The 16788-nt window shown below is 42.8% G+C and overlaps 1 protein-coding gene across 1 annotated transcript; it reads right to left on the bottom strand.

The window, feature by feature from the left end:
• Positions 1 to 10729: 10729 nt before the first annotated feature.
• On the bottom strand, positions 10730 to 16579 carry LOC133051864 (cationic amino acid transporter 3-like). Its single transcript, XM_061136530.1, has 11 exons — positions 16210 to 16579; positions 15470 to 15628; positions 13566 to 13743; positions 13258 to 13360; positions 12856 to 13079; positions 12481 to 12686; positions 12277 to 12379; positions 11882 to 12081; positions 11521 to 11684; positions 11141 to 11249; positions 10730 to 10973 (listed from the first exon to the last, which is right to left on the bottom strand). The coding sequence occupies exons 1-11, from the start codon at positions 16577 to 16579 to the stop codon at positions 10885 to 10887; spliced, it is 1905 nt and encodes a 634-aa protein (XP_060992513.1). The 3' UTR covers positions 10730 to 10884.
• Between the last annotated feature and the right edge of the window lie 209 nt (positions 16580 to 16788).

Genomic DNA, 16788 nt, shown 5'->3' with positions numbered 1-16788 from the left:
AATATCCTTGGGTTTCCCTGGTGGCTCAAACAGGGAAGAATCTGCCTGGAATGCAGAAGCCCTGGGTTCAAACCCTAGGTTGGGAGATTCCCTGGAGGAGGGCATGGCAATGCCCTCCAGTATTCTTGCCTGGAGAATCCCATGGACAGAGGAGCCTGGTGGGTTAGAGTCCATGGGTTTGAAAAGAGTCAGAAATGACTGAGCACATCACAAAAGCTTTTATAGACTCAGAGAGGGGGATACATTCAGAAACAGCACAGTTCACTCTGACGGTCATCTTGAAAGTGGTCATCAGTGAGCTGACCAGCGTTGTCTTGATTTTTTTAGGTACAGTTAATCTTCAGTAACAACGTCAGCTTGTCCCCATTTCCTTGAGGCAAGTTCTCAGAATTGGGGCAGCTGTTGTCATGGCTACACTCTGGCTATCCGTTAGTTAACTTCTTACAGCTGGTGGAAATGTCTGTCTCTACATGCTCTCACAATATCGTCTGTAGCCCTTGAGAAGGAACTAAAGGTCCTTGATTATGCTTAGTCACCATATTATTATTATTATTTTTTCTCCTTTGACTGTTTTCCTTTGTTTCTGCATGCTCTCACTTCTTGGATTAAACTTATTCTTTGGCTAAGCTTTTACCACAGACAGAAGGCAGGCAGAGGACGTGGGGGTCAATGACCTGCCCCACTTCCACGTTAAGTAGATTCACATTTTGTGCGACCAAACCCCAGGATATTTTTTCCTCTGGCAAAACAGAAACTCTGTACACATTCAACAACAGTTCCTTTTTTCTCCTTTCCCAGTTCCTGGCAACACCATTCTACTTTCTCCCTATGAATCTGATCACTCTGACCACTTCATTACAGTGGAATCATCCTGTATTTGTCCTCTCTTGTCAGCCTTATTTTACTTTGTATAATGTCCACTAGGTGTATCCATGTTGTAGCATGTATTATATTCTCTTCTTTTTAAATGTTGAATATACACTGTTATTGGTATCTACCACATTGGCTTAGTTCAGTTCAGTTCAGTCACTCAGTCGTGTCCGATTCTTTGCGACCCCATGAATCGCAGCACGCCAGGCCTCCCTGTCCATCACCAACTCCCGGAGTTTGCTCAAACTCATGCCCATCGAGTTGGTGATGCCATCCAGCCATCTCATCCTCTGTCATCCCCTTCTCCTCCTGCCCCCAATCCTTCCCAGCATCAGGGTCTTTTCCAATGAGTCAACTCTTCGCATGAGGTGGTCAAAGTACGGGAGTTTCAGCTTCAGCATCAGTCCTTCCAGTGAACACCCAGGACTGATCTCCTTTAGGATGGACTGATTGGATCTCCTTGCAGTCCAAGGGACTCTCAAGAGTATTCTCCAACACCACAGTTCAAAAGCATCAACTTTTCGGCTCTCAGCTTTCTTCACAGTCCAACTCTCACATCCATACATGACCACTGGAAAAACCATAGCCTTGACCAGATGGACCTTTGTTGGCAAAGTAATGTCTCTGCTTTTTAATATGCTATCTAGGTTGGTCATAACTTTCCTTCCAGAGAGTAAGTGTCTTTTAATTTCATGGCTGCAATCACCGTCTGCAGGGATTTTGGAGCCCAAAAAAATAAAATCTGATCCTGTTTCCAATGTTTCCCCATCTATTTCCCATGAGGTGATGGGACCAGATGTCATGATTTTAGTTTTCTGAATGTTAAGCTTTAAGCCAACTTTTTCACTCTCCTCTTTCACTTTCATCAAGAGGCTTTTTAGTTCCTCTTCACTTTCTGCCATCACATTGGCTTAACCAAGGGTCAATAGGCCCTTGGGTTGCTTTCATGTCTTAGTTACTGTGAATAATGGTGCTGTAAACTCGAGTGTACACATGTCTCTCCCCAAGTGTGATTTCAACTCTTCTGGGTTTATCCTCGGCTGGAGAATTGCAGGGTCATATGTTTTTAAGATAATTTATATTCTGTGATGGAGAAAATGTTCACATACTGAGATATGGGGAACACAGTTTGGCTTATTTGTGGTTCAGCCTGAACTTTGTGTAAACAAAAACAGCCTGTCAGACCCTCAAAACACATCTGCTTTAACCTTGAGGTAAAGAAAACTGCTTTGAAATATTAAAAGCAGAAAGGGAAAAACAACAAATAACACACAAGGGGATTCCCATAAGGATAACAGCTGATCTTTCAATAGAAACTCTTCAGGCCAGAAGGGAATGGCAGGACATATTTAAAGTGGTGTAAGAGAAAAACCTACAACCCAAATGACTGTACCCAGCAAGGATATCATTCAAATATGAAGGAGAAATCAAAAGCTTTACAGACAAGCAAAAGCTGAGAGAATTCAGCTCCACCAAAGCAGCTCTTCAACAAATGCTAAAGGATCTTCTCTAGACAGGAAACACGGAAACAGTTTATAATCTCAAACCCAAAACAACAAAGTAAATGGCAACGGGATCATACTTATAAATAATTACCTTAAGTGTAAATGGGTTGAATGCCCCAGCCAAAAGACAAACACTGGCTGAATGGATACAAAAACAAGACCCCTATATATGCTGTCAACAAGAGACCCACCTCAAAACAAGGGACACATACAGACTGAAAGTGAAAGGCTAGAAAAAGATATTTCACATAAATGGAGACCAAAAGAAAGTAGGAGTAGCGATATTCATATCAGATAAAATAGACTTTGAAATAAAGGCCATGAAAAGAGTCAAAAAACGACACTACATAATGATATAAGGGTCAATCCAAAAAGAAGATATAACAATTAAAAATGCACTTGCACCCAACATAGGAGCACCACAATATGTAAGTCAAATGCTTACAAGTATGAAAGGGGAAATTAACAGTAACACAATAATACAATAATAGTGGGATACTTTAATACCCCACTTACAGCTATGGATAGATCAACTGAACAGAAAATTAGCAAGGAAGCAAATTGTAAATGATACAATGGACCAGTTAGACCTAATTGATATCTATAGAACATTTGACCCCAAAACAATGAATTTCACCCTGTTCTCAAGTGCACACAGAACCTTCTCGAGGATAGATCAGAGCCTGGGCCATAAATCTAGCCTTGGTAAATTCAAAAAAATTGAAATCATTTCAAGCATTTTTTCTGATCCTAATGAAGTAAGACTACATGAAAAAAAATGTTAAAAATACAAACATATGGAGGCTAAACAACACGCTTCTGAAGAACCAGCAAATCACAGAAAAAATTTAAAAAGAGATAAAAATATGCATAGATACAAATGATAATGAAAACACAACAACCCAAAACCTATGGAACTCAGTGCTAAGGAGAAGGTTCATAACAATACAAGCTTACTTCAAGAAACAAGAGAAAAACCAAATAAATAACCTAGCTTTGCACCTAAAACAACTAGAAAAGGAAGGAACAAAGAACCCCAGGGTTAATAGAAGGAAAGAAATCATAAAAATTAGGGCAGAAATAAATGAAAAAGAAACAAAGGAGATCATAGCCAAAATCAACAAAGCTAAAAGCTGGTTCTTTGAGAAGATAAATAAAATAGACAAAGCATTAGCCAGACTCATCAAGAAACAAAGGGAGAAGAATCAAAACAACAAAAATTAGAAATGAAAATGGAGAAATCACAGCAGACAACACAGAAATACAAAGGATCATTAGAGAATACTATATGCCAATAAAATGGACAACTTGGAAGAAATGGAAAAATTCTTAGAAAATGAAACTTTCCAAAACTGAACCAGGAAGAAATAGAAAATCTTAAAAGACCCATCACAAGCATGGAAGTTGAAACTGTAATAAGAAATCTTGCAGCAAACAAAAGCCCAGCACCAGACAGCTTCACAGCTGAATTCTACCAAAAATTAAAGAAGAGCTAACACCTACCCTACTCAAACTCTTCCTGAAAATTGCAGAGGAAGGTAAACTTAGAAACTCATTCTATGAGGCCACCACTACCCTAATACCAAAACCAGGCAGAGATGCCACAAAAAAAAGAAAAAAAGAACACTACAGGCCAATATCACTGATGAACATAGATGCAAAAATCCTTAACAAAATTCAGCAAACAGAATTCAACAACATATTAAAAAGATCATACATCATGACCAAGTGGGCTTTACCCCAAGGATGCAAGGATTCTTTAATATCTGCAAATCAATCAATGTGATACACCACATTAACAAATTGAAAGATTAAAAACCATATGATTATCTCAATAGATGGAGAGAAAGCCTTTGATAAAATTCAACATCCATTTATGAGAAAAAAAAAAATCCTCCAGAAAGCAGGAGTAGAAGGAACATACCTCAATATAATAAAAGCCATATATTATAAACCCACAGCAAACATTATCCTAAATGGGGAAAAATTGAGAGCATTTCCCCTAAAGTCAGGAACAAGACAGGTGCCCACTCTCACCACTACTATCCAACATAGTTTTGGAAGTTTTAGCCACAGCAATCAGAGAAGAAAAAGAAATAAAAGGAATCCAGATTGGAAAAGAAGTAAAAGTCTCACTGTTTGCAGATGACATGATCCTCTACATAGAAAACCCTAAAGACTCCACCAGAAAATTACTAGAGCTAACCAGTGGATATAGTAAAGTTTCAGGATATAAAATTAACACATAGAAATCCCTTGCATTCCTATACACTAACAATGAGAAAACAGAAAAAAAAAAAAATTAAGGAAACAATTCCATTCACCATTGCAACGAGAAGAATAAAATACTTAGGAATAAGTCTTCCTAAAGAAACAAAAAAACCTATATATAGAAAACTATAAAACACCGATGAAAGAAATCAAAGCTGACACAAATAGATGGAGAAATATACCATGTTCATGGATTCGCAGAATCAATATACTGAAAATGAGTATACTACCCAAAGCAATCTATAGATTCAATGCAAGCCCTATCAAGCTACCAAGGGTGTTTTTCAGACACCTAGAACAAATGATTTCACAATTTGTATGGAAATACAAAAAGCCTCAAATAGCCAAAGCAATCTTGAGAAAGAAGAATGGAACTGGAGGAATCAACCTGCCTGACTTCAGACTCTACTACAAAGCTACAGCCATCAAGACAGTATGGTACTGGCACAAATACAGACTTATAGATCAATGGAACAAAATAGAAAGCCCAGAGATAAATCCACACACTTATGGACACCTTGTCTTTGTCAAAGGAGGCAAGAATATACAATGGAGAAAAGACGATCTCTTTAACAAGTGGTGTTGGAAAACAGGTCAACCACTTGTAAAAGAATGAAACTAGAACACTTTCTAACACCATATACAAAAATAAACTCAAAATGGATTAAAAATCTAAATGTAAGACCAGAAACTATAAAACTCCTAGAGGAAAACATAGGCAAAACCTTCTCTGACATAAGTCACAGGCAGGATCCTCTATGACCCACCTCCCAGAGTAATGGAAATAAAAGCAAAGATAAACAAATGGGACCTAACTAAACTTAAAATCTTCTGCACAATGAAGGAAATCATAAGCAAGGTGAAAAGACAGCCTTCAGAATGGGAGAAAAGAATAACAAATGATGCTACTGACAAAGAATTAATCTCAAAAATATACAAGCAGCTCCTGTAGCTCAATTCCAGAAAAATAACGACCCAATCAAAAAATGGACCAAAGAGCTAAACAGACATTTCTCCAAAGAAGACATGCAGATGGCTAATAAACATATAAAAAGATGCTCACCATCACTCATTATCAGAGAAATGCAAATCAAAACCACAATGAGGTAGCATCTCACACCGGTCAGAATGGCTGCTATCAAAAAGTCTACAAACAGTAAATGCTGGAGAGGGTGCAGAGAAAAGGGAACCCTCTTACACTGTTGGTGGAAATGCAAACTAGTACAGCCACCATGGAGAACACTGTGGAGATTCCTTAAAACACTGGAAATAAAACTGCACTATGACCCGGCCAGCCCACTTCTTGGCATACACACCGTGGAAACCAGAATTGAAAGAGACACGTGTACCCCAATGTTCATCGCAGCACTGTTTACAATAGCCAGGACATGGAAGCAACCTAAATGTCCATCGGTAGACTAATGGCTAAGAAATCTGTGGTATATATATACACAGTGGAATATTACTCAGCCCTTAAAAGAATGCATTTGAATCAGCTCTAATGAGGTGGATGAAACTGGAGCTTATTATACAAAGTGAAGTAAGTTAGAAAGAAAACACCAATACAGTATACTAACCCATATATATGGAATTTAGGAAGATGGTAACGATGACCTTATATGCGAGACAGCAAAAAGAGACACAGATGTAAAGAACAGTTGTTTAGACTCTGTGGGAGAAGGTGAGGGTGGGATGATTTGAGAGGATAGCATTGAAACGTGTATATTATCATATGTGAAGTGGATCGCCGGTCCAGGTTTGATGAATGAGACAGGGTGCTCAGGGCTGGAGCACTGGGATGACCCTGGGGGATGCGATGAGGAGGGAGGTGGGAGGGGGTTCTGGATGGGGAACACATTTGTGCCTGTGGCTGATTCATGTTAATGTTTGGTAAAAACCACTACAATATTGTGAAGTAATTAGCCTCCAATTAAAATAAATAAACTAATTTAAAAAAGAGAAAATCTGTTTTGAAGATAAGGATGAGCAACTGTCTTCTCACAGGTCCAAGCCCTAGAAAGTAAAGTTCCCTTCCTAGACACCAGGGTCCTGTCGTCTCACTATCTGTGTACTATGTTTGTCTCTTGAAATCTTGAAGGAGGGCACCCTGTCATGCATGATGTTTGCTCTTTGCTCAGACAAGGTATAAGACTGTATTGAAAAAGATGTTTCAAGAAAGCAGTTCCTCAGAGTTATCTGAGCATCTGTTTCTAGAGTATAATCCTCAATTTGGCTCAAACAAAATGCTTCCCTATTCCCATTATAGATTGTTTATTGATTATTTCTTTGGCTGCTTGAATTTTTGATCACCAAGGACCCTGAGAAGTAGGGGCTGTGCAACTGGGGGCCCCACTAAGACCCTGCTCCCTCCCAGTCCTCTTACACTTCTCAACTCCCCACAAGTCTGCACATGACCTGAGACTTGCCATTGTGGGCAGACCCCAAGCCCAGCTGGACCCCAACCAGGAGGAAGGGAATTTAACATCTGATGTTAATTCAAGCAGCACAAGCATTGAATCATCATCGCACTTGCGTCCAGCCTCACACAAAGGGGTGGAAGAGGGTAAATGGGAAGGTGTCCTCCTTGTCTTCTTCTTCAAGGAGTTCTGTTTGCTGAGCACACAGGCAAGGAGGGAAACGGGATGTAAGAGGTAAGGAGCTCCAGTCTTCAGGAAGGAAAACCAGGGAGCGGGAAGGGGAGAGGTGAAGGGAGTGGGGTGGGGTACTGATGAAGGGTTGACTAGATTCTGAAATCTATCAAGTAACCCCTAAGATAAGACCCTGGACACAGACCATCAAAACAGGGCTTAAATGTAGTAGTTGACTCTTACATTAACTTCTTTGTTTTAATTGAAGTATAGTTGACTCATGATACCGTAAAATTTTTTTTTTTTTTTCAAAAATCCAGCTACACAGGGTGGAATAAAGTGGTTTAAGGTGTTGTCGAGAGTTTAGACACTGTCCAACTGTCACAGCAATTAGCCTCTAGGGGGCATAATGCCTCCAAGGAGAAATTGCAATTCTGCTCACCAGTTGTAAAATAACTGCAATTCAGTTGCTCAGTCGTATCTGACTCTTTACGACCCCATGGACTCAACATCTCTGAGACATGCCTGTATTGGCTCTTCACTTTGGGTCATATCTTTTATTTGTTTATTTATATTTAAATTTATTTATTTTTAATTGGAAGATAATTGCTTTACAATATTATGCTGGTTTCCGCCATACATCGCCATGAATCAGCCATAAGTACACGTATGTTCCGCCCCTCTTGGGCCTCCCCTCCCACCTCCCACCCCATCCACTGCTCTAGGTTGTCACAGAGCACTGGGTTTGAGCTCCCTGTGTTATAGACCAACTTCCCATTAGCTATCTATTTTGCACATGGTAATGGAAATGTTTCAACATCTCTCAATTTGTCCCACCCTCTCCTTTCCCCACTCTGTCCACAAGTCTGTTCTCTATGTCTGCATCTCTTTTGCTGCCCTACAAATAGGTTTTTCAGTACCACCATCTTTCTAGACTCCATACATATGTGTTAATGTATAATATTTATTCTCTGACTTGCTTCACTCTGTATTAAAGGCTCTAGGTCCATCTATCCACCTCATTAGAACTGAGTCAAATGCGTTCCTTTTTATGGCTGTGGGTCATACCATTTAACCGAAATAAAAAGTGGACCATTTTTCTGCCCTGGAGAATTGTCTACATTCTGGTTTTGGTTGATTGTGTTTTCACCCGAAATGTGAACCTGTCCCTTATGTTCACGATGAGCTGCACTTGGTCTAGAGGCTTGATGACTTTCTGACTCAGCTTTTCATCAGGACTGTGTTCCGGGCAGTGTTCTGTGTTGCCTGTTACAGCATACGGAGTAACACGGGATACCTGGTTGTCCCCCAACGGTAAGGGAAGAACAGCGATCAGGTGATGTCAGCCTCGTACATCAGAGTTTCACCTGACAGAATCAGTCACATTAATTGTGTCCTAAATCTGATTTCATTAAAACTTGCAAGACAGTGACTTTGCCTAATTCTGTTCATCCTCCTCCATCTGTTTTTAAATCCATTTAATAACTTTGGTTTGTTTTAATGACAATACTTTGGCCACCTGATGTGAAGAACTGACTCATTTGAAAAGACCCTGATGCTGGGAAAGATTGAAGGCAGGAGGAGAAGGGGATGACAGAGGAAGAGATGGTTGGATGGCATCACCGACTGGATGGACATGAGTGTGAGTAAACTCCGGGAGTTGGTGATGGACAGGGAGGCCTGGAGTGCTGCAGTCCATGGGGTCGCAGAGTTCGACACGACTGAGCGACAGAACTGTACTGAATAACTTTGCTACTCAATATCTTGACCTCCAGCTCTCCTTCACTCTACTTCAGTTGCCATTTCCCACAAACAATCCTCCATTTCATTAATACCAACATCTTCAATGTCTATAATCTCAATTTCAAGCATTCTGTTCTGCAGCAACACCTTTTTATTTTGACTTCCCCATTTCACGTCCCATCCTTAAGTTCCACTGAACTGTAACCATTTATCAATCAACCACTACTTCCCATCCCCTTCACCCACCTCTGGCAATGCAGGAGGCTTTGTTTTGTTTTTGTTTTTCATTTAAGAACTTTTCCTCATCAACTCTACTGTGTAACTCTAAGGGTCTGTGACAGAAAAGTAAAGTGCTTACTACACAGTGTGATTCTACAACTCAGCGAAGCTGGAGGAAAAGATGAAAATGACCGACTCTCTTTCTCACTGTAAAATAACCCACTTTATCTGTTATTATGCTCTTTTCCCTAAAATCTATTTTGTCTGATATTAATATTGCTATGATAGCTTACTTTGTTATTGTTTGCATAATGTATCTGTTCCTTTTCTTCCACTTCCAACCTATCTCTTTTCTCATGTTTAAATTGCAGCTCTTTTTTCTGAAGAAAGATCTGAGTTGCCATATAACAGGGACGTGAATTGGTAATTATAAATCCTCCCACAAAGCAAAGCTCAGGCTCAGATGACTTCTCTGCTTAAATTCTATCAAACATTTAAAGAAAAAATAATATGGACACTTTATAAGCTCTGTTAGAAAAAAAAAGGAGTATGAGAACATGTTTGAAGTCATGAGTTGGTCAATAAAGCTGATTAAATTTTCGGGTTTTTTTAAAGTGAAATTCTTTTAAATTCATTTTTAATCTCTTTTTCTTATTTTTTGGCCACATTGTACAGTTTTTAGAATCTTAGTTCCCCGACTGGGGACTGAACCCTGGCCATGGCAGTGAAAGCATGGAGTCCTAACTCCTGGACCTCCAGGGAATACCTTAAGTGTAGCTCTTTTTCTTTCATTTTTAATATATTTTTTTTTTATTTGGACCAATTTAAAAGTGTTTATTGCTTCCATTTTATGACCTGGTTTTTTGGCCATGAGGCGTGTGGGATCTTAGTTCTACAACCAGGTATCAAACAGGCACCCCCTGCATAGGAAGGCCAGGACTTAACCACTGGACTGCCAGGAAGCCCCCTAAAGTGCAACTCTTGTCATAATATGGGCTTCCCTGGTAGCTCAGTTGGTAAATAATCTGCCTGCAATGCAGGAGACCCTGATTCGATACCTGGCTCAGGAAGATCCGCTGGAGAAGGGATAGTCTACCCACTCTAGTATATTGGGCTTCCCTGGTGGTTCAACTGGTAAAGAATCTGCCTGCAATGTGGGAGACCTGGGTTCGATCCCTGGGTTGGGAAGATCCACTGGAGAAGGGAAAGGCTGTGCACTCCAGGATGCTGGCTTGGAGGATTCATGGACTGTATCGTCCTTGGGGTCACAAAGAGTTGGAAACAATGAGCGACTTTCACTTTCTTGTCACAATATATGGTTATCTGTGTTTCCTTCCCATGTGACAATTTATGTGTTTTCACTGGAAACAGGCACAAGGAGGCAGTGCTTATGTTGAAGTTAATATTTTATTTCTTCCTCTGGTTTCTGGTTACATTTTTGTACATTTTTCATGAAAATTCACTTTTCTGGATGTGTATTATGCTTTTAAATGTTTCAGTCAGCATTTACAGCATTAAAGTCACTTTGTCCACTAGCAATAAATACACGGCTGTAAATGCATTCTGCCTTCACAGTCCATAGAGGCTCACAGTGCCCCTAGAACCAGCAGATCCTCCAGTGCATGGAGGGATTCCACACAACATTCATGTCCTGTGGTTGAGACAATTCATCACTAGGGATGTTTCTGTTAAGTCTGGAAAGTGGAGGCTGCTGGCTGTTGATCATTGCTCTCCCCCAGGCTGTGTCGGATCCCATATCCAAAGTATATGGCAAATCCTAGTAGGGAGATGAGACAGTGAGAAGGGAAAGTAGGTGCTCTGCTCACTTACAAATGCCCAATAGGCCTATTCTTATGGTGTCTGACACAGTTTAGGAGAGGGATAGTAGGAAGAATATTGGGCTACATCACTCAAGAAGCCTCTGTAACCCAGAAAACCACTCACCAATTGCCATCCAGATGCCAAATTTGACCCAGGTCTCCGTGGTCATCTGTATCATCAAGTAAGCATTCACAAAGCTGCTCACCAGGAAGAGGGCAGGCAAAGCAGGGACCTGTGAGCAAAGGCAGTTCCTTCCTGAACACACCCCAGATGTCTGAAAGGGAGATCTACCCCATGTGGGCAGGAAACCTCCAGTTCTTCTCAGACTGTGTGCTCAGTGCTTAGTGAGACTGAGTTTCTAAAGCACTGAGTGTGGATCAGGGAAGGGTCCATTAGTTTCAGCAAATCCCCTTCTTCTGTGGTCCAGCAAAAGATGTTTAGACCTAAAGCATGCAGACCTCCTTCACTCAGGGTGGACACTTTGGGCACATAAGGTCACCTACCCTGAATGGAAGAGGAGAAGGGTCCTGGGGCTGCCTCCAGATGATGACAGTGACCCTAGTAATGAGCAGCAGCAGCACAGCCACTGTTGTGAGCACGGGGTCTCCAGAGAATATCTGGCTGTGCCACTGGGCCAGGATCAGGCTCAGGATTATCAGCAGGAGAACTGCAAGGGTCAAGGTGGAGGAGAACAGGCTGGACTCAGAAGACAAAGATGTCAGGACCATGGGTCACATCCCTCCCCAGGCTGCCCACATCAGAAAGGGCCATCATATTTCCAAGACTCCTCAACTGATAAAATACACACTCCAGTACCATCCTGTCAATTTCAGAATATGACCAAAGAGAAGTCCCACTGCTCACCAAGCAGGGAGGCACATCCATAGACAATCTGGCCAGATTTCCAGGTAGTGATGGTGCTGGGAGGGAACCACAGACTCTTTAGAATGTTTGAGGTTCCTGCTTCAGGTTCAGATTCCAAAGGACCTCCTTCAACTTCAGGCTCCATCTCAGTTTCCTCCTCTGTTTTCTCCTTCTTGCTTCCATTCTGGGCTGGTTGATACCTGAGTTAGAAATATTAAGGCAATATTAGTAACAGCCCCTACTGCTGATCCAACATCAGTCTGTCTAATCCCTTTTTCCCCAATCAATGGTAGCAGGCATTGACGAGACAGCATGAAGGTAGAAGATGATTACCTCCCCATCAACCCTTACAAGTTAAAGACTGTCCCCCAAGTTTAGGTGTCTTGGGGTCTCACCTGAGGACAAGGACAGAAAATGTCACCAGGGAGTAAGCAAGCAGGGATCGAAATGACATGAGGTCCACCAGGTCAGTGAAGTCGAAGAGTAATGCCATGACCGCTGGGATGAGGGAGCAAAGACGGTGGGGGGAAAGTGAGAAACCACTAGAAAAATGCACGTTAAGAAGTATGATTTTAAAAGGGTGAGTTTTGTTTGTTCACCTGCAAGAGCTCCAGGAACCAAGACGGCCATGATGGGGGTTCCTGTGGGGGCAACGGTGTGGACAATGATGTGGGCATCTGTGGTGCGGATAATGATGGTGGGGGCATCGGTGGGGGCAGGGATCCAGGCAAGTCCCTGGAAAAGGAGCCCATCCTCTGCCATTGCATAGGTCAACTGAGCCATGATAAACATGATACTCAGAAGGCTGGAAGAGAAAATGGGAATGTGTGAGAAGATGCAGAAGCAGGAGAGACCAGGGCTTTTGCTCCCTGGTCTACCTGGGGCAAGATGTCTTTCTCTCTCATGTCTCAGTCCCAGGAGCTGGGGATACCCGAGCATCTGAGAGTAGAGGAGGAGAAAACCATGACACTGACCTGTATGAAAGAATGCAGAGGGTGCCAACAGCCATGACATATTTGGCAGAGTCCCACCCAACATAGACGAAGGCCTGCAGCAAGGGGCTCTCGAGCTGAATCAGGTAGTAGGGCACCATGAGGGTGAGGGCCGCCAAGACACCAAAACACACCAAAAAGCAGATGAAGAAGGAGATCATGACAGCAAAGGGCATGGGCCACTGAGGGTTGCTGGCTTTTTCCCCCTCAGGATGGGAGGAGGTATTGGGTCAGTAAACACATTGGGGTGAAATCACCAGATCCACTTTACCCTTCAAGCTTCAAAAGCAACCTAAACATTTACCCACCCCTGTGCCCAAGGGCAGCCCATTCTGTTCCCAAACCCCTTATGGGACACACGAGGCCCATGTTACCTGCACTGACAATGCCAGCAAAACCCACAAATGCATAGAAACATGTAGCTGCTCCCTGGAGAATTCCATCAAAGTCAAAAGGCACAAACCCTCCAGAACCCAGAAGGCCCAAGCTATGGTGAGAGGAGGAAAGAGGAGGAATGTGGGTGAGGTGTGTTCGGCCATCTCTACTGGGCTCCTCCCTTAGTACCACAAGTCCAGGGCTCCAGGGACCCCCACGCTTGGACCATCAGCCCAGGTGTCATTAGTCCCTAGCATATTCCCAACTCTGCACATCGCACACACATGCATTACTACGACCAAGTGTGCCCTCCTAACCTAGAGGCATCACCAGCTCCAGCTGCAGCCAATGTATAGTCCTGTTTTGTGAGCTTCCAGTTGTGCAGGTCTCCCTTAATGAAGCCAGAGATGATGATGAAGCTGAGAACCAAAATGTTCAAGCCTGTGAACACTTTGTAAATCAGGGTTGACTCATAAACTCTCAGAGCCAGTAGTCCTGTGGGGAAAATGGAAAATGAGACAACAAAATAACTAAATCCAGGACTCCCCTCGCAGTCCATTGGTTAAGACCCTGAGCTTCCACTACAGGGAGCATAGGCTCAATCCTTAGTCTGGGAAATTTCCCATGCATTGCAGTGAGGCTAGAGAAATAAATAACTAAATCCAGAGGGACAGAAAGAAGACTAGTGGGTGCCCAGTGCTGGCTGTTGGTGGTTGTGGACAGATGGACAGTGACTGCTCAGAGGGTACAGGGTTTCCTTTTGTTGTTATGAAAATGTATGTACTGGATGGGGTGTTGGTTACACCGCACTGGGGATGTACTAAATGCCACCGAATTGGACACTTGCAGATGGATATTTTCTTACTGTGACCATCATCTCACAATATCCATGTCTATCAAATCATCTTAATCTTTTACAATGCTGTGTGTCAGTTGTTGTTGTGGGTCAGTCACGCAGTCATGTCTGACTCTATGTGACCCCGTGGACTGCAGCACGCAAGGCTCCCCTGTCCTTCACTATCTCCCACAGTTTGCTCAAACTCATCTCCACTGAGTCAATGAGGCCATCCAACCATCTCATCCTCTGCCGTCCCTTTCTAATCCTGCCCTCAGTCTTTCTCAACATCAGGGTCTTTTCTAGTGAGTCAATTCTTCTCATCAGGTGGCCAAAGTATTGGAGCTTCTGTTTCAGCATCAGTTCTTCCAATGAATATTCAGGACTGATTTCCTTTAGGATGGACTGATTGGATCTCCTTGCAGCCCAAGAGATTCTCAAGAGTCTTCTCCAGCACTACAATCAAAAGCCTCAATTCTTTGGTACTCGGCCTTCTTTATGGTCCAGCTCTCACATCTGTACATGACTACTGGAAAAACCATAGCTTTGACTAGATGGACCTTTGTCAGCAGTGATACCTCTGCTTTTTAATATACTGTCTAGGTTTGTCACAGTTTTCCTTCCAAGGAGCATGTGTCTTTTAATTTCATGGCTGCAGTCCCCATCCACAGTGATTTGAGAACCCAAGAAAATAAAGTGTCTCACTGTTTCCATTCTTTCCCCATCTATTTGCCATGAAGTGAATTATATTTCAATAAAGCTGGGAAAAACAATAAAATGGTTAAATTTACATGAATTTCCTCTCAGCTAAAACACACACACACAGCTTTGATCTCAGTACAGAGGAAGAAACTTGTTGGTCTAGGTAAATGATTCCCAGCTGGGGCGATTTTGTGCTCCAAGGGACATTGGCCCTGTCTGTTGACATCCCAGTTGTCACACTTTGGGGGTTGGGTGTCACTGGTACGTAGTACATAAAGATCATAGATGCTACTCAACATCCAACAATGATTATTTGGGGGGGGGGGGGGGCGGGTATCCCCCTTGGCATGAGGGATCTTAGTTCCCTGACAAGGGATTGAGCCGAAAACTTCAGTAGTGAAAGCACAGTCTCCTAACCATTGAACCACTGGGGAATTCCCCCCAAAACAATTCTTTAATAAAACAAAAAATGCACAGGACAGCATCCCACACTAGAGAATGATCCAACGTAAATTACCAGTAGTCCAAGGGCAGGAAAAATTACTCTCTGCCTTCCTCTCTTTCTTATTCCAAACCCTTTTTTCCCAGTCCTAATTCCCCACCTTTCTGCCATCCCAAGCCTTCCCCATGCCAGCTCCCCCTCCATACCCCACTCTTCCCTTTCTGTCTCTGGTCCCTTCTCACCTGTGAGCAGCAGCACCAGGCCCAGGGCAAGAAAGTCTGGAAATGAGGCCAGGAAGTAGGGCATTTGCAGAGAGAAAGTTCCCCCTAATGCCTCAGAGATGTGGTTCCCAATCAGGCTGTCAAAGGTGGAGCTCCAGGCCCGGGCTATACAGGCAGTGGCTGCAGCAACAGAAGGAGGACTGTTTACAAGCAGACAGAAACTGAACCCTTATTATGTGCCATGTGAGATATTTGGGGCAGGAGGTGAGCAAAAAAAAAACACCTGATCTTGAAGAGTTTCTTCTCATGGGGTGGACAGGGGAGACCCTGTTGATTCACAAAAAGGTCAACTATTTAACATGCTAGGAGATAGAAGTGATGGAAAACAAAGAAACACAGGTAAAGGAGACTAGGAGGGACTTGATCAGAGTTGAATTTTTAAGTTGAGCTGTAAGGGAAAATCCAGGAAGGCAACAACTGAGCAAACACTTCACTGTGGTCAGGGGATGAGCCTAGGGACTTGCCTCCCTCTCAGCCACTCCTTACAGCTCCTTTCCTCTGGTTTCTCCGTCCATCATTTAAGGAAAGCAGGATAGACCTGCATGCAATGAGGTTGTACAGTTTTCCTGCCACCATTACCCCTCTCCCAACTCTGCCCCAAAGGTGGATAACAAAGTTCTGATCAGTGAGTGAAGCCCCCAGTCATCTCTCCTACTTTCTCCATCTTAAGGCCCACTTCTCTCCCCTCTCCATCATCTCACCAATAATTAAATACAGTAAGAGGTTCCAGCCAGTGATGAAGGTGTACAGTTGTCCCATCATGACATAGCTGATGAAATACACAGTACCGGGTCTCTCTACTCCAGCTGCCAACTCAACATAGCAGAGCCCAGACAACACAGTAGTCAGGCCGGCCACCAGTAAGAAAAGGATGATTGCTGGTCCAGCTACGTATTTGGCCACTCCTCCAGTCAGGATGTATATGCCAGCTCCCAACATGTTGTCCAAACCTATCACCACCAGGTCCAGGGTGTTCAGAGGACGGGTCTCGGGACTCTCAGGTTTCTCCCTGAACTGTGGCTTCCTGCGGACCAGCTTCTGACCAAACTGGCATAGATACTGACCCAGCATCGTAGACATAGTTATATCTGCTGAGAAAGCAAGGCACAAAGTCATCAAGGATGCCCATCTACCCTTGACCCTGGAAGCTCAATTCCATGAAAGAATGGAGTGATGGGAGCAGGTGGTAAAAGGACACATGGGGAAAGTTCTCTCTGTGTGAGCTCTGGTTTCTTCAAACATAAAGATTTTTAATGTTTCAAGCTTATTTGAAGATTTGC

The sequence above is a fragment of the Dama dama genome, chromosome 4 (genome assembly GCF_033118175.1).
Source record: "Dama dama isolate Ldn47 chromosome 4, ASM3311817v1, whole genome shotgun sequence".
Taxonomy (NCBI): domain Eukaryota; kingdom Metazoa; phylum Chordata; class Mammalia; order Artiodactyla; family Cervidae; genus Dama; species Dama dama.
This window is presented reverse-complemented; position numbering and strand designations above follow the sequence as displayed.